Below are 18,118 nucleotides of genomic sequence, written 5' to 3' on the forward strand. Positions count from 1 at the left end.
TTTTGTGTGTAGCAAAACTGTCCATTCAGATGAGTGGGAGACTCGATAAGGAAGCTGGCAGAGGGAGTATTCAAAGTGTAAAGCTCAGCAATATGAGTAGTCAAAACGATGTTTTGGGCTAGGCAATGGGAGGAGAAGTGAGACTGTTTTGCCACTGCTTGTATGGCTCTCTTCGCAGGAGGTTACTGAAGCTGTGAAGACAATCAAGCCCTCCAGAGCCATAATAGGAAGACTTCTGACTTCTTGAAGTTGAGGATTTTGGTCCTACTGAAAATGAGTCAGGTTGTTTCTGCTAAAGTCAGATAAATTTCAGAAGACATGAAGATTTGCTGGGTTATTGAGGTTCAGTCATCAGCTCTCACAGGCAGCATGTCATAGAAAGTCTTTCATAAATTGATTGTGTTTCATCTTTAAAGTAATTAGGTTTTTTCCCTCCACTATTCCAGTTGGAAGGCTATTGGAAATCTTGATTGCTTTAATGATCAGAAACCATCTTCTAATTTCCAACCTAAATTTATTCACAGCCAGTTAATATCCATTTGTTCCCATGCCAGTTTTGTCCTTAGCTAATTTAGGTTTTTCCGTATCTGGTGTTTATCTCCCTGATGCATTTACATGCTGTGATTATGCTCCTGCTGAGCCATCATTTTGCTCAACAAAATAAGCCAAAATCTTCTCGTAAAAGAGACTATCCATTCTCCTTGATCATCCTTCTTTGGACCTGTTTCTATGCCTCTCTTCTTGACCAGACCTGTATGAGATTCTCAATTGAAAATTTGCTAGTGGCATTGTAAACTGGCATCGATATTTCCTGACTGTTCTGAAAAAACTCTTCCAAAACTAGAACTGCATCTGTCTTTTTTTAATGGATATATTGTATTGATGGCTTATAGTCATCTGCATGTGCAAGTCTTTCTTCTTGACCATTTCTAAATGATAGTTTACATCTTAGGGTAGACATTGTTTGCTACTGATGTTCAACAGCATATTGTGCTGTTAACTTTAATCACATTTGTATTGTTGAAGTTCGCACAGTTCCCTCCATATAGTGACCTTAAACTCACCAGTACTGATGATGTTTCCCACTACTGATGATGTTTCCGAGCACTGAGTAATCAGCATACTCCTGTTTCTAGTATGTTTATGGATGAAACATCTGACATCAGTTCCAACAGTCATCCAGAGAGACCTTCCCTATTAAACTGTCCTCAGTCCTTACTTTAATGTTATATTTTTTATTTCCCCATGACTGAGTTTCTTGCCCTCTTTACAGATTTTCTACTATTCCTTACTTTCTCTAGCTTCACTAATAATTTCTTTCGTGGCACCATAGCAAATGCTTAGCAAAGATCATACAGATAAGTTAGTCTCCCTTGCCTAAAAAAAACAATGATGACAATAGAAAATGCTGCCAAGTTAGCCTGACATTATTTCCTCTTGATAAATTCAAATAGCATTTTTACCATTTTTCTGTCTGTATAATTTTCCTTCAAGTTTGCCCCCTAAAACCTTGCATATTATGGATAGTCACATGGGTATCTGGGCTGTTAGTTGTCTCGCCATTTTTCTCACCTTATCTCAAATCTTGACATATTTTCTATAGTCCTGACTAGAATCATAACTAGACTATTAAGTATTTGCTCTCAAGTCTTCAGTTTCATATTCCAGTCCCACTAGCAGTTTGGGATAGGGATTATATAGTGTACCTCTGCATGAGCTTTTGCTTCACACATCTGTAATAATTGCAGGATTCATATCCTCATAACCATTCAGGGTTTGCACCATAAATTAGGTTATCCATAATATGAATGCCACTTTGGGTATGTTTTGCTTCCCTCCTTCTTAATCATGTAACTGAAAAGCTTTCGACAGTTGCTTTAATATACTTTCAAGATCTAAATAAGTTCTACTTTAGGCAAGTTTTACTTTTTCCTTCCGCCTTTCAGGAGCCTTTATTTTCATTCCTTGTGTGTTCCTGGCTTAGCCTTAACATTTTAACAACTGAAATGATTAGTTCTGAAGTGTCTTACAAAATTTTCCCTCACTTTCTTGGTATCCAGGTTCCTAATGTGAACAATACCTTTGGTTTTCTATCTTTCCGAACAGCACATAATTTTTTTGAGAGTGCTTCAGGAATAAGTGTTCTTTTACTATTTCCATATAGGATCCAGCTGTTTTCTAATAATTGTTCTGTTGCACAGGTTCAGGCAAGCCTGTGCATCTCTTCCAGCTTTGTATACCTTGACACATTGTGTACATTACCTGGATTAAGTACAGTGGTAATATTAACAATGTTTTCTTATAAAGAAAATCTATTGTTCAGAACAATAACAGCACTTTCTTCCCTCCGAGTTTCCATTATTTTGCCTTATTTTTCTCTTGTGCATCATAATTTTTCTCCTTTCTTTTATCTAACATTCGTCCTTGTATTCCTTTTTCAAAGCCTTCTTAAAATTGTCCTGGTTTGTGGAAGGAGTGTTAGATGACAAATAGCAAAAGCTGAAAGATCTTGTCTATATCTGAAGCCTGTAACTGGAAAATTATCTTCCTTGTTAAAATTCAGTGAATGACAGCAGAAGTAACTTGTCACTTTGATGAGACACATGTCAAGCTACACCTGTTATTATTTCATTAATCACTTCTGTGACATTTCTGTCATTACTTCTGTGACAATAGTGTCCAAGGCCTTTGTGAAGACTAAGGCTGTCCTACTTTACATAAATAATATCAATCTCTTCTTCTGTGAAAAATACCAGATACTGATTTTTTTCAGATCTTCCTATTAGGGGATACTCTCTTGGATTTTAAAAACTTCTGACAGATTACTATTGCATCAAAAGGTGATGTTTTCTCTCAGTTTTACATAGTACTCAAAAATACTCAAAAAGCTTCTATTTATTATAGCCTTTGCTTATTCCTGTATTAATATTAGAAAACTCAACCTTAGTAAATTCTATGAACTTAAACTCCTAATATTCAGTGTTACTCACTAAGAAATAGATCCCTATATTCCAGGGTAGCCTTAAACAGGCAAGTATTATCTCTCAGTTGACTTAAAGAGCAGTGAGAATGAGTTACTGAACCTTTTTCTTGATACGTGTACCAGTCGGAAAATGCTGAATAAGAAAAAGCAATCTGTAACAGCTTTTCTGCCCCTATTCAGGACATGCTGTATTCTCTACACTATAACTTTGGAAACCAACTGCTGACAGGGGTTCACATGAAAAAGCCCTGGAAGCCAATTATTCTCTTATTTACATCAGTATAATTTCCACTTATATTCATTCATCTAAAGATACAGCTGGCTCTAATGTTGGTAACGCAAATTTTAAAGTTGGGGTTTTTTTTTTTTCGGCTTTTGAAAACTAGTCTGTAAAGCCAAATGATTGATCTAAAGAAAAAAATACAAAGAAAATTTTGACTGGTCCTAAAATAAATTTATGCCAAAATCATTCTGAAGTTGTCATTTCTAAATGTCAGTGGATAAGAGTATTTGAATTTGTTATGCATCTCATAACAGAAAACAAAGTCTTAATGTAATCAAGAAAGATTGTTTGTCTGTGTTCATTGCACAGTACTTATCACATATGCTTTTGTTATTATACTGACAGATTCTAAAAGCATAGATGTTTTGTAAGTTAATTGAAAAATGTTGTCTAAATACATTTGTATGCATGTAACTTGCATTATATTCAACATCCATATTGGGACAAGAGGTGTTTTAAGGAATTGATATGAAATTAACAGTGGCAAGTTACCAGAAGATAGTAGATTGCTTTAAAGACGAATGAACATGACACAATAGAGTGTTCCCATATTTTACAGAGGAATTCGCAAAGACTGTACTATGGGGGATTTTTTCCCTAGGGATTTCCAAAATACATAACGTGAGGAAGGAGAGTTCATGGACATTGCTGTATACTACAAACTTTGTAGCAGCTGTAGGCAAAAAGTCAAGTTGCTCTTTTAAAGCCAGCTACTTCCCTTTTCTTGGTTGTCCCCTGTTGTCTCCTAATCTAGATATAGTTTGTGAGCAGTGAGCTCTGCTGGTAGCAAAGTCCTCAGCCATGAGTTTGTTTCTTTCTACTTGTGGCAGTGAACCTCATTGTGGAACATTTTTGCCTTGTGACCAAGTGCTGTCGAGAGGTGACCCAGACCCCATTGCACACAGCATGCAGTCATGACACAGCTCCTGTTCTGTAAGCAGCATAAATGAAATTGCAGTGCAAATGTGGTAGGAGGCAAAGCATCTCAAGAAAGCCTTTGAACCAGGATAAGGAGGAGAAAATGAATAGATAGAACAGAGTCAGAGAAGAAACACCAGCAAGCCTGTCTGAGGGTTGATAGGCCTTGGAGAAGTGAAGGAAGAAAAGCTGGGGCTTACAACTGTTATACCAACCTGACAGAAGTTTAATCAAAAAAAAGGTTGGGAGGAACTGCAGTAATGCTGAGACATGTGACTAATTGTGCAGACTTTGTAAAAATCACATTCAGGGGCTAATGTTAAACTTTGGGTTGTGTTTTCTGTTCATGGGGATAGGTAATTTGAGGAGACATGGTTTGTTTGGTTTTTTATTTTTTTCATTCAGTATAAGAAGTTTCAATTACTTCATATTTTAGAATTTACTTAATTTATTTATATGCAAATAAAACCATTGGAAGCGAAACTCGTATACCAATTACTCAGAATTTCAGAAGCCTGAGAAGGAAGCAATGAATATCTCCTCATAATAATTGTAACCTGGTAGAAAAATTTGCTGAATACAGTTTTTATGGTCCTTAGGCATTTTGTTAATAATGTTATTGGACAATGATGAAAATGCATAACTATAGAAAGTCACTTCCTGGCTTCACTGTCATGACACCTGATATAGAAGAGAACTACTCTCAGTTTTGCAGTATCAGCTATTTCTGAAATTGTGCAAACTTACATACTGGGATAGAAACAAATAGTAGATACTTCTTGTGCTGTGTATGTAAGAAAAAGAAATATGGTCATATTAATTTGAAGTGCTATTCTAATACTTTTACCATTTTTGTTTTTAACTATTGCAAAAAGTGTAGCGAGTTAAACTAGGTCATTTTAAACAGATCTGATTTAAACATCAACACCCCCCCCTTTTTTTTTTTTTTTTTTTTTTTTTTTTAATAAAAACAGTTTCTGGAGAATCAGCTTGCTTATAAACAAGATTATTATAAATTAGAAATTATTTTCTACAGATGAATGTTGATGAAATTGCATTTCCTAAAGGAAACTCTCAATTCCTCTATGTGGTTATCTCATCTTTCCTTTTATGCATCTTGTCCTACTTGTATATTTCATCCTGATCTAGCTTGTGGACTTTTTTCCAACATTTTGGTCTCCTCCTTTGCATAGCAGCTTCATCTACATTCTCCCATTCTGACACTGCTGGCCTACCTTTTTCTCTCTCCGATATATTAGCAGTGGGTCCCATCAAAATAATTAGTTTTCAAACATGCATAAGCCTAAACTTTCAAATAAATATATGCCAAGTTATCAAAATAGACTCTCTCTCTCTCTCTCTGGGTAGGTCTTGATGCAGCTGAGTATTTTGCTAATTATCATCAATTCTTGTTTTTAGTAGTTGTGAAGTGCATTATAGGATATTTGAAAACATGATTTAAAAAAAAAAACCTAACTGCTGTTCAAGCTTAACCTACATGCTAGGTGCTCAGGGTAGGCAAGGCAGGTGGGGCAATATGGATGAGTGGAAAGGTGACTGGGCTTGCTGAAGCCGTATGATGAAGCTTGAGGTAAAATCCAGATTGCTAGATGTGTAGTTTAAAAAACTAGCAACTGTGTCATGCTGTCATAGATTGTGACAATAGTGGTAGATAAAAAAAACCCAAAACATCATAATTTCTGGATTAAAGAGTGCCACTTTTGTGAAAGCTATATACTGGTTTAGACTAACATTTATACAAATAAATGGCAGTGCTAGGGATTGTCATTTTTCTGTGTTTTGAATTAATGTAATTCCAGAATAGAAGGATGGATCCTTATTTAGTTAGTAAGAGTTCCTCTTCATTTGCATCCAGCAAAAATATGCTGTGTGCCAACAGTTCCTGAGCCTTTGCAAGATTTTCTGCTAGGTTCTTGTAAAACTGCCTAACAGCTTTAAGGAATGCTTCTCTATACCAGCACTACAAATACTCATAATTTGTACAGTTTCAGTATGCGTCTTAGCCAAAAGCAGTTTATCACCTACTTTCTTTGAATGAACTTCTTTCAATGAAAGTGAGCTTATTATTTTCAGCTTGCTTCATTTATAAGCAGTTCATAATCTACCGTTCAAAACTTGAAAAGCTGCTAGTGAATAACTGGAAAATATCAAGACAAAATGGAAAATACACCGCCGTAAGCACTGTCCTCATATTGTGAGTACTTTTGGAAAAGGCTTATAATAATGAAAAATAATCAGTTTATTGTAATGGAATTTCAGCTAGCAGTTATGATTCATCAACACCACTAGGGACCAGTTAGCATTCCAGCTATGTGCCCAGATTTTTAGAATCTTGTAGCTTGAAGTTATTAAGTTTATGTTGATCTTAACAGCTGAGCAAAAATTCAATTTAGGATTGAATTCAGTTTTATGTTGTTCATGTTCTTTGTGATCTGTTTTATTCACGTGTAATGCATATTCACGTCAAAATGCATAGCTGAGAGATTACTTTTAATTTATAATTGATTAATAGCTTGAGGTTTATTTATTTCAGGTGGCAGTGTAACCAACACTATTACAGTATTTTTAATAGGTTATCAAATAAGCAAAGATGGGATATGCATCTACAGCTGATCTCAAGACAGTTCTGCTTCACTTCTCCCAGTGGGTTAGCTGTGTTTTAAGTGTTGGGAAATCAATGCAAAAGTGCTTTTTCTAACTCTAAAATATTTAGCAACACTTTTCAGGCCCAGAAAAACATGTGAAGCGCTTGAGGTTTCATCTTGCAGAATTTTCATGTGCACATAGTTATTTTTCTTTAGACCCACTATGATTATACAGGTATGAGTTTGACCAAAATTTACTGAAATATGAATGATTAATATGGATCATTTCATGTAAATATGAAATGCCAATGGTAGAATTTTTAATTATCTTTAATAATACAGAACACAGTGCAACAATTAAGGGCACGAAGTTGATTGCCTATGCAATTAAAAGTTTAGGAGACTACCTGACCTGGAACTTGGCCAAGACATCGTAATTAACAAGTCTGTTCTTGTGAAAAAGTGCGAGGGAAACTCTGATAGCCATGTGTGGTCAACATTTCTGCTTTCTCTAAATTAAGCCATCTTGAAACATAACACTGCCGTATGTAAAATCCCATGACAACATTTGGTGAAGCACTTCTTCTGTTCAAGCATTTGTGCTGGAGAAAGCTGACTATATACAGCATCAACGCAAACAGTTTTGAAAGCATTTATTTTGAATTTCCTGGTAAGCCAAATGCTGCTGAAAATCCCATTCTGTGATTGTAATTTACCCTCCATCCATTTACAGAACCCTCATAAAAGTATATTATATTCCAGGTATATAATATACTCAAAAAACCTGAAAGCATCTTATTGTTGATTGTTAAAATGATAGACATTTTAGAACAGTGACTGTGGAATGAACTCTGCTTATATTCTGCTTCCATCTGGTCTGCTACTGTTTCCTTGAAGAAGATGGAAAGCAGCACACATTGGATTGCACACACAGCCCTATTTACACTAACTTACGCTCAGGTTTTTTGCCATATCTGGGTAATCCTAGGGTATGCTCCTGTATCCATCAGGTTTTATCCTGTAGGAGCCTGAGTTTACTGAATTAAACAGGACTTCTTACATAACTGAATTTGTACATTTGTAGGCAAATAGTCTGCACATCTCATCTGAAGTTCTCTTTCTCATGCAGAAGCCTCACCTTAAAGGCTCAAGCTTCAGGAAGTAGCTATGGGCCTTGAAACCAATGCCAGTCCCTCTGACGTTTTAAACAGTTACTGTGTAAACCAAACTGGTTAGTAAATACAGTTTAATCAAATGCTTATGCTTATTATGATAGTGAAATAGCTTTAAAAGGGCTCCCATGGCACTGTGCTTTTCTGCATCCTATTTCTGGCTCTTTGGAAGGCCACTTCACCTTTTCTCTAGTATTTTATGTGAAAGCATGCTGTGCACAAGTAATACAAAAGCTAGCTCTATAGAAAGGTACCTGGAAATGTAAAGACAGTAAGACAGTGGTTTGAACCAGTAACTTCTTTTTTTTTCTTTTTTCTTTCCTTTTCTTTTTTTTTTTTTAACTGTCTTTGGGATTTTAGCTTAGGGACCTCTCAAGTGTTTCTATGTTGTAAGGATTCATTTATAACACAGTACGAGGCAAATCACAACCTAGGTCTTTTGAATAAACTAAGTGATTTTCTGGGATTAAGAAAAAAACTCAGAACTAATCTGTGCTAGAACCTAAAAATCAAGAAGAGATACATATACTGATGTATGTAGTAAAGCCTCATGTAGTGAAGTACTTTAGGTGCCGGACTTCAGTGGTGCTTAAATTCAAAATGTATTTCATCTACACTTGCAGAGTATATTGAGCTTGGTCAGAAATTCCGCACTGAAGCTGATAATGCTTGATGCCTCTTCAAGATAGGTAAATTCTCTATAGTCATGCTTATTATGTAGTTACGGGTGTTAATGTTCTCACCTTGCAGAAGTCTTCCAAGAATTACCTGAGTTACAGCAGGCTTTTGGTAAAACATTGGCTCTGTAAACATCTTTTAAAGTAATCTGACTAAGGAACTACTTCTGCAGATTTTACTTTTATGTCTGAGAACAAAGCAGTAGGAAAAAGGGAAATGACGGCTGGCATTCTAAATCAGATTCTACATTTGATCACTATAACCAGCAGAGCTTTTGCTTTAAAGAGTGTAGGATCTACTGGCGCATCATTTTGCATTTGGATGTATAAAGGTAGATGTATATAGGGCCCACCTAAACATTCCAGTATTCCTTAAGGAAGTGGGAGCTCTGTGAGTGCTCAGTGTCTTTAAAAACAAGATTATTTTTGTTTGGGACTCCAGGTACTTACTTAGGTGCCTGACTTAATCCACCCAAGTTTGAACGGTTTTATGGTTCACCTTATATTAGATTGGCCGGTAATTGGAAATAGTTTTCCCCAAGTTAGTAGATGCCTTACCAGAACTCTTGGAGATAGTAAGAAAGGACCCATAATGCTTAAATGTGCCTACATTTTTGTTAGTGTGTGGTTTGATACCGTACTTGTATGGTAACTTCAATAGTTTGTGTTCCAACATGATTGATTAAACATTACAGTAGATCATTTCACTGCAATGAAATCAGCTCTGTATTGTTTTTGTCTGACTCACTTAAAGGCTGTAGTTAAGGATATAGTAAACATGAAAATCTTTCCTAATGCTTTAGTTATTTTTAAGTGTTAGCTGAAGAATATTAATACTTCCTGTTAGGACAGCAGTATATTAAAAAGTTTGGTTGATGAACTCAGGTGGGTTTTTATTTTTAACCGTGACAAGTGTACTCAATATGAATAGCATTTTTAATTCAGCAAACTTATAAGGAGAATTTGGTTAGAATTTGATGACATTTGGACTAGAAAAATAAAAAATGTCTTGAAAGAAATAAAGGACATCAGTCACAACATGTTTGTATGTTTTGACCTGATTTTCCTATTGCAAATTTGATTTCAACCTTTTAATGACTCAGAAAATTTAGAGTGCTGCCAGACAGCTCAATATTAAATTACAGTTCCTTCTAAAAAGTATTGTATGTTTGTTGAAACCTTGCAATATATAACTCAGAGCAAAGAACTTCTGTTTTCTTAGCAATGTAAATACCTGTTTGGCAATGTCCAAGTCAGTATCATTAGTTACAGGATTGCTTCTGTTACCATATAAACAATGCATACTTTAACCTTATTATCCGAAATATATAGCAATACATATTCTCCTTCCGTTGATTACATTTCTTGTTAAAACCTGTTTGCTTTCCTATCACAAGCAGTATTATGACACGTTGTTTATCATTGTTGAGATCAGATAACACAAACATGAAAGAGTAACTGTTATCACTCAGTTCTAGAAAGCAGAGTGCTGAATCAGTCCTCACTTAACTCACATATTGTACATAACCCTGTGTTTGACATTGACTTAAGTTTAATGTCCCTGGTGACCATTCAGCAGATATTGAAATACTGGGCAGAATCACACCAAGGAGAAGTGGTCAGCTTACACTTACTAAACCTGCAGGTTCTCTGTAAACAACCTTAGTACTAACAACACTACGTGTGAGGCTGCCACTGAACGTGATAAAAGCATTTGATCATTCCTGGCAATGAACACAAAGCCAGACTGGGTCTGAAAGCGGAGAAATGAATTTGGGAGATTAATGTAAACCTTTACTCCAGTTTGGCATTTCTTCCCCCTTCAAAACAGACTTGGCTTTCCAAGGAAGAGCTATGTGAAGGAGAGTGGGAGTCAAGGTTAAAGTCATCACATCCAAGGAACTAGTATGTTTTTATTGGGGAGAGGCATTTTCTGCTACGACGATACGGATCAATAGGATCATGAGACAAGATTTCGGTCTAAAATGTTGAAATCACTCAGAAATGTGTTTGAATTAATTCTACAAAGTCATTCCAGGGCTTAGCAAAATCGATCCTCATCCCATGTTGGGAGGGAAGAACAGAAATCCATCACCTTTAAACACGCCACACTGTGCAAATCAATGGCTTTAGTGTGGCATGAAATCTTTGCAGATTTTGCAAAGCAAGTGCTCTGTTTTATCCCTTATTGTTTGCCCTTCACTTGACATACAGGAAGAGATGCATCAAGGGGATGGCAGGAGACATGTGTCACTTAAAGCATGCCATAACACTGTTTGCCCTGGAATGCTCCCTTGAATCTGTTTGAACAAGCAGGCATAACAAATCTATAAATATACAGGAAACTTTACCAGGTTGCAAAGTTGATAGAACCCCTTTTCCCTCCTCCCCCTTGAGCAGAGCTAGCCCCAGGCGCGCTCTTCCCTTCTGCCCTGAGTTGGAGTACCATGATCGTACTGCACCAGCTCACTTGTTGCATGGTGCCGGGGTGGCATCTCCCCTCCGCTCAACCCACAGAAACTTCACAGAATCGCGTTTCAGCGGGCTTCACCTCTCCACCCTCTTGCAGCCTCTTACCTGCATGTGTCCCTGGTACATTCTGCTTTGGCTGGTTCAGGTGCCCCTCAGGCCGACAGGTTGGCTGTACGCTGGGGTAGGGGCACTTCTGTGTGCTCGGTTAAAGGAAAGGGAACAAAAAAAAAAAAAGCCTAACCCTGCTGAGGGAGCTATTTTTTGCAAATGATTCAGTTTGTCCTGGAAGAGCCTTTACCGCTTTCCGTAACCCAGCGCTGCGGGCTGCTTCCTTCCCTCCTCTCTCCCTCGCTCTCCCTGTTTAATGCGGTGCTGCAAACTGCAAAGGAGCTGTTCCTCGCGGGGTGCTGGGGGGAGGCGGGCCGGAGCCGGGCGGCGGCGGCGGCGGCGGCGGGGCTGCCGGGCGGGGAGCGCCGCGGGGCGGAGCGGAGCGGAGCCGCCCGCTGCCGGGCCTCGCCTTGTCCCGCTGCCAGCTGGACCGGCCTGCCGGCCCTGGCCCGCGCCCCCCCCGCCTCCCGGAGACAGCCCCGGGCTCCCTCCCTCCCTCCCTCTCTCCCTTCCCTCTCTCCTCCTTCCCTTCCCCCTCCTTTCTCTCCTCCCTCCTTTCTTCTCTCCTCCTTCCCTTCCTCCCTCCGCAGAGGGAGCGCGCAGCATCCAGGGAACGCGCGGAGCCCCGCGGCCACCGGGCGGAGCCCTGCCGGGGTCCCGAGGGAGCCGCGGTCCCCCGGCTCCGTCAACCCGCCACGGGCTGGCGGCTTCCGCTGCAGCAATTTAAAATGAATAAATAAATAAACAGTAGGCAGAAGAACAGAAAAATCGGAGTGTCCCAGAGCCAGGGCACAGCAAAACCTGGATCGGGCACACGAGGCCTCCTGGAGTTCTGCCTCCTCGCGTGGAAGGAGAGGGGTCTGGGGGCGGGTGCATCCCAGGGAAGGGTTGTCTCCAAACCCGGTGCCAGCTGCGCCCAGCTCCCAGCACTTCCCCATCGCTGCTGCAGCTGGAAGAGGGCTGCTGGCTGCTGCCTGCAGCGCTGGAAAAGTTTGGCATTGGAGAACGACAGGGATGTTGAGGTTGCGGATGTAATTAAACGGAATTTTAGTAATATGCCTGGTCATGTTTTTCAATGCTTAGCAGAGATGATGTCACGTAGGAAAAATTCTGATAATAGCCTGTACATGCAGAATTCTGACATTGTAAACTGGCACAGCAGGCCTGGCTAAATCCTGCAACCAACACCTACATCATCCTGGATCCAGTTTTCCTCTCCTCTCCCCCACCTCAAACCTTAAACTTACCATCTGCTAAAAACAGCAGCTGCCTTAGTTTCATTGCAAATTGCTGTCCCACCTCGTTTATCTGTATTCAGTAGTACAGAAAACATCCAGTGTCTGGAACTTGCCAGATGAGCTCGCAAGTCTTACTATTAAACTACACAAAACTTTATGATGCATTTGATTGACGAGAGCAATCCAACCTTAAGCACATCACAGTCCTAGAGCAATACAAAATAGATCTCTTATTCCTGAAACCAGCACGTGTATCATCACAGCTCTTGTTTCATAGCTTTTCTGAAGTGTTCTATTCAGATTTAAAAAATGAGGTTTTGCAGAACACAAGTTCGTAAAGTTGTCAGTGATGGCACAAGCAGAATCTAGCCAACTAATTTTTTTACTTAAGCTTGAGAGTTTTATCTTTTATATAGATAGCAAGAATGACAGTTCTCTTGCATCCAATGAATATGCATCCAGCTCACGGAGATTTTCAGAACAGCCTAGGAGTTTAGCCATGTGTTGGTGATAAAAGGAAATAAGAAATGAATATTTTTTGTCTAAATCCCTTAAGCCTCTTTGAAAACCTCAATTAAGAGCTGACGAGCTTAAAATACATCTTTGGGATTGTCCATACATGTTTTAGAATATCTTACTGTAAAACTTCACTGTGTAATACAAAAGGTGGCTGCACTTACATAGATGAAAATACCAGATTTGAATTATTGTGGTTTCACTTAAGATATAAAATATAGAGCACAGATTTTTCAGCTGTAAGTATTTGGCTTCCTCAGTACTCAATTCAGAAGGAAGTTTAGGTCTAGCTGAAAAAAAGCAAGTCCTATTTAAACTTCGAGCCTTGGTGTCTTTACTGTTTGTTGAACAGAGGTATATTAGGCTCTTTAGCTTTTAGTAACCTTGAAGGTGCACTTTTTCACTCTGACTACAGTAGATCCAGATTATCCTTTCCTGGGTCAGTGGGTAAGTTTTCTACAGTAGCTGAGTGTTTTCAAGGCGTGTGACAGTTTCTTTTTTGTTGTTGTTTTAAGTACTGGGCTCTTTTGTTTTTCTCAGGGCGAAGCTGGAATACATTTGTCAACACCACCACATAGCAGTATCTATTTTTTCTAAATTGAACTATATGCATCATGATTAAATTTTTTTCTACAGTATAGGAAAATGTACACTTATAGTAGATTAATTATTAATTCAGGAATGAATTCATGCAATGTTATTTGGGGGTGGGGGACAAACATTGGTAGAATTTGGCAAGATCCAAATGTTAGAAATGGGATTTTATAGTATAGTGTGTGTTGGAATAGGCATTTTTCCTAATGCATCAGAAGCAAGTGAATTCATCTCACAATTTGTTGATGCAATGACATGCTGATGCCACAGTTTGGCAGGGTCTGGCTGATCCAATAAAGCCAGGTAGACCTAGCTTTCACCTTTTTCCTTAGCAGGGGGCTAAATCACTTGGCATGGGTCAGTAAGGTGGCTGGCAGAACAGCAGTTGTGCAGTGGAGACATGGAAATGTATGCATAGATAGATGGATGTAGTGGTTTCTTCTTCAGGAGCTGTTCTTTAAATATCTTCCAGTGCAAGCCACACTCACACGCACACACAGTGCTGTGCTTCCACAAGCATAAGCTCTCTCTTTGCTCTAGCTCTTTACTAGAAGAAGCTTCTGTGAGATCATTTCTCTCTCCAGCTAGTTCTAATCTGGAATCGATGCATGATATTTATTGCTCAGTTGGAGTACAATTTTAAAAATGCGACAGTGGATGGGACAAAAAGCATTAATGTGCAATTCTGTAACATAAATATAAATACAAAGGCAAGTTCTTTACAGCTTAGAAAGAGGTGAGTGCCAGGACCCATGCTGTCTGTGATTCTGCTCTATTTGTGGATGCGAAGGTCTGTTTTGTTACAGGGCATGTTTAATCGCCAAAGATTCACTTGCCTAAATGCTTTAAAGACATTTTTCTGTTGTGGTCCCTTTTGGCCTGTCTGTGTGGCTGCATTAATGTTTGAATCAGTGATGTCTCTGTGCTACGAGTTCTCTGAGCTTTGTTGTTTGTTTTGGCAGAAACGGGAAAAATCAGGGTAGAAAATATGAAAGTCATAATGTTTGTTAAGAGAAAGAAGAGTCACCATATGGCTCAACAGATTTTAATTAATATTAAATTGCCAGGGGAACTTTTGAAAAAGTCAAATAAAAATCCTTTATTTCACAAATAAGTGTTTGGAATTTGTTTTCAAATACATTTCTGGGGGAATTAGGACTATTAGGAAGCCCAGATGTAGTAATGGGAGCACAGGGGCATTTTCAGATATACACAGGGTGTTTTTGGAGAATATAGCAGTTACCTAGTTATTGTCAAAACCCTGACATTATCTCCCATGGGGAGGCAGTAGTTATTTCATTCCTTTAGGCCTTACTGATACTGATGTCATCTTGCAAATTTAACAAGTAGTTTTAAATCACTGACTGAAACTGCACAAGGCAACCCGTGTAGACTCCAGTTAACAACAGTTATTGCAGTAGTCTTCATTATGTTCTTATTATGAAGATAATTATCTTATTATGAAGATATTATCTTATTATGAAGATAATCTTCATTATTTTCATCAAGTGACTGGAATGTCAGTGTCTGGTGTCTATGCCAAGAAACCACATGGCAAGGGCAAGTCATTATTTTTATTAGGGAAATCATGCAATGATAAACCTGTACATTCCAAGCCAGAAAAGTGAACATATACCCAGTGTGAAACATGTAGTTACAGTTACAAGCTCTTCCTTAATATGGATGCTTTTCTGAAGGTGGGCAAGAGATAACTTGAAGGAAAATGGTTTTCTGTAGCTGCAGGTTGTGAACAGCAAAGTGTTCAATGGAAGAGTTTTAAATTCAAAATGAGGGTTATGATTAGTGGTGTCAGAGGCAGCCATTGCCTGTGATTTGCTATTTTGCTGCAGCTTCAGAAGCAAGACTTGAAGAGAGACTTGGGGAACCTGGACCTCTTCACCCACAGCAAGTTGTATCCATCACTCTACTGTGCTTCTCGCATCTCTCTGAATTTCTTGGTGTTTCTCATGTATGACAACAGATTGTACTGCCAGCATCCAACAACTGCATATGTTTAGTCGTAAAAACACAGATTTGCTGCTTTGTTCAATAATAGATGAATGTTCTGATGCATATACCTTATATAAAACATCAGTCTATTAGCTCATGTTACCATGGAGATAATAAGTAATTTGCATACATGAAAACTCTTTGGGTTCATTTAGGCCTATCACCTGCATTTTATGAAGAAATAGATCCTTACAAATGTTAATAGTAATAAATATTTTCATAAATAATATTTTCTGCTAACTGAAAATAATTGGCCTAATTTGTGAAAACATCGACCTGATTAAAAATTAACTACCAGAAATAACCTAGCTTATTCTTAGGCTCAAGTGAGGTGCAAAATGTGTGAATTTTAGATTCTGTTATTAATGTATTAATAGTTTTAAATCTTATTAATAACATAGAATTCAGGTTTTATAATATTGTTAGTTCTGACAGTTTCTAATTGCACTTTATACTTTTCCAATTGCAGTTGTAAGGTATGAATGGTAAAACCACACATCAATGAAAGTGCTAATTATATTATGTGTATTTGCATATTGCTTTTATATGCTAACATGATTTATGTGTGTTTAGGGAATGCATGTAAAGGAGGTGTTTGAGGTGCTTTGCATACTTTAATGAATAATAAATTTGAGCAACGCACAATCCTAAATTAATTTTGAAAAACTAAGTTTTGTTAATGATGCATATAAAACATTTAATTAACAAGACTCAATGTAAAAATCACCAGTCACAGTAACAAATAGCAATTAGATTGTAAGTAGTCTGAGTAGAATACTAATAGCATAATTTTTCATTATGTTGGATTTGCACCAGTTTTATTCACCTGTAACTCCATGTCTGTCAGTAAATACCAGGCTAGAACTTGTCAACAGAATGAAGAAAAATGCCACACTATTCCAGAGTATAACCAGCATAATTACAAACACCTCAGTCCTATTTCAGTTGAAATTGTTGTTACCCTACTTTATGTACAGCATGCCCATTGTTACCCCAATTTTATGTTTAGGGTAAGTGCCGTGAGCGGGCAGAGAGGGGATAGGTCCAGCTGCACCCCTGTTTGCACAGCCCTGCATGTTGTACAGGTGGTGGTATATGATGGAGCAAGGTTACTGCTACTGCATAGTCTGCGCCACTAATGCCTATATCTGAAACCAGCTATGGAACAATTGTAGCTTCCAGGGGAAAAGTGGGCTTCGGGTGGGTTTTTCACATACATTTGTATTGAGTTTGGCAGCAGCTAGCACTGCAGAATGTGGCCTATTTGAGGGAGGATGCAAGTCATGGTTATGCGTTAACATATCATCCATATAAAATCATAAGGAGAGGAAATGGCCTTCTAGTAGATCTGTTCTGCCTTTATCCTGTGTGGTTGTATTTGTTACCACCATAGCTGCTGTTGTTTGCCCAGCCATATATTTCTAGCAAAGGAAATTTTCTTTGTTTGCAAAGAGGCTGTTTTTGATGTGCAGTAACACTGTTTCCACTTGGAAATGCCTCATAAAAAAAGGATCTTCTGCCTATTTAGAAAAGAAAGGAAGAGAAAGTATGTCTCTCCACTTTCCCCATGCACCTGATTACATTTCAGTGGCCAAATGGCTAATGCTCTTAAGTTTTCCTGACTTTGGATCCTGGCATGCTTCTGCTGAACTAAACACAAACTTTTCACTGAATCTATTGAAACAGAGTGCATGGATAAAGGCTTCATCTATGTGAGTGTAGCATAAATGTAAACTGACCGTCCCTCATTTATCAAGTAGAAAAAAGATCTACGGAAGATTTAGAACCTCCTAGCATACACCTGTACTGCAGTTACTATGATTGCAGTGTAGCATAAATGTATTAGGGTTGATTCTGCAACCTCTTATTGAAAATCACAAAATGTGGAAAGTCCACAACCCCCAGGATAATTGGCTCCAGTGCTTAACTATCTTACTATTTGAAAGTTTTTACTGTTGACCTTACTTAAATATGCATTGCTGAAGTTTATGCCCTCTTTAGTTTTTGCTTTAGCCAAAATTGATGTGCAGAGGGATGTAATCCCTTTCCCTTTGTAGCTGCTTTGTACACATTTTAAGAAAATTATTGCATCTCCCTCAATTTTCTCTTTTCTAGAGTAAGCAATCACGGTTCCTTAAACCTTGTCACGTAAGTTGGGTTTTCTAGATCTTGATCGTCTTTCTTACCTTTACTTTCCGTAGACTGGTTTACTTCAGTAATGACCCAAACTGGACAAGTACTCTAGTCTGCTCTTGTTGAGGAGTCTATGAATTTCTTCATATGTTTTACATGCAGTATTTCTGTTTATACATCTCTTGTATGGTGTTGCAACACCATGATACTGTTGAGTCATGTTCAGCTTGTGATCTACTGTTACCTTTGGTGATATTCCTGAATCACTTACTTACCTACGTTGGGTTTTTTTTTTGTTGTTGTTGATTAGTTCTACGTAAGTATAGAATTTTGCCACTGTACTTACTGACTTATATCCTACTTGTCTAAAACCATTCTTCCACTTTATCAAGACATTTTTAAATTCTG

The 18,118-nt window shown here is 38.2% G+C and overlaps 1 protein-coding gene and 1 long non-coding RNA gene across 4 annotated transcripts in view; one reads left to right on the top strand and one right to left on the bottom strand.

The window, feature by feature from the left end:
* The window catches only part of PEX5L (peroxisomal biogenesis factor 5 like), a 113,728-nt gene extending 102,049 nt beyond the window's left edge, over positions 1-11,679 (bottom strand). For 2 of the 3 annotated variants that reach the window (XM_030494280.1, XM_030494278.1), the window contains exon 1: positions 11,217-11,498. In XM_030494280.1, the coding sequence (XP_030350140.1) occupies positions 11,217-11,237 (21 nt within the window). In that variant the 5' untranslated portion in view covers positions 11,238-11,498. Of the gene's footprint in view, positions 1-11,216 lie in introns of all 3 variants that reach the window. The other variant, XM_030494279.1, reaches the window with a different exon arrangement.
* LOC115611412 overlaps positions 1-18,118 on the top strand; it is a 157,576-nt gene that overhangs the window by 55,785 nt on the left and 83,673 nt on the right. The gene's annotated exons all lie outside the window — the stretch shown is intronic.

This window comes from Strigops habroptila, chromosome 8, assembly GCF_004027225.2.
Source record: "Strigops habroptila isolate Jane chromosome 8, bStrHab1.2.pri, whole genome shotgun sequence".
Lineage (NCBI taxonomy): Eukaryota > Metazoa > Chordata > Aves > Psittaciformes > Psittacidae > Strigops > Strigops habroptila.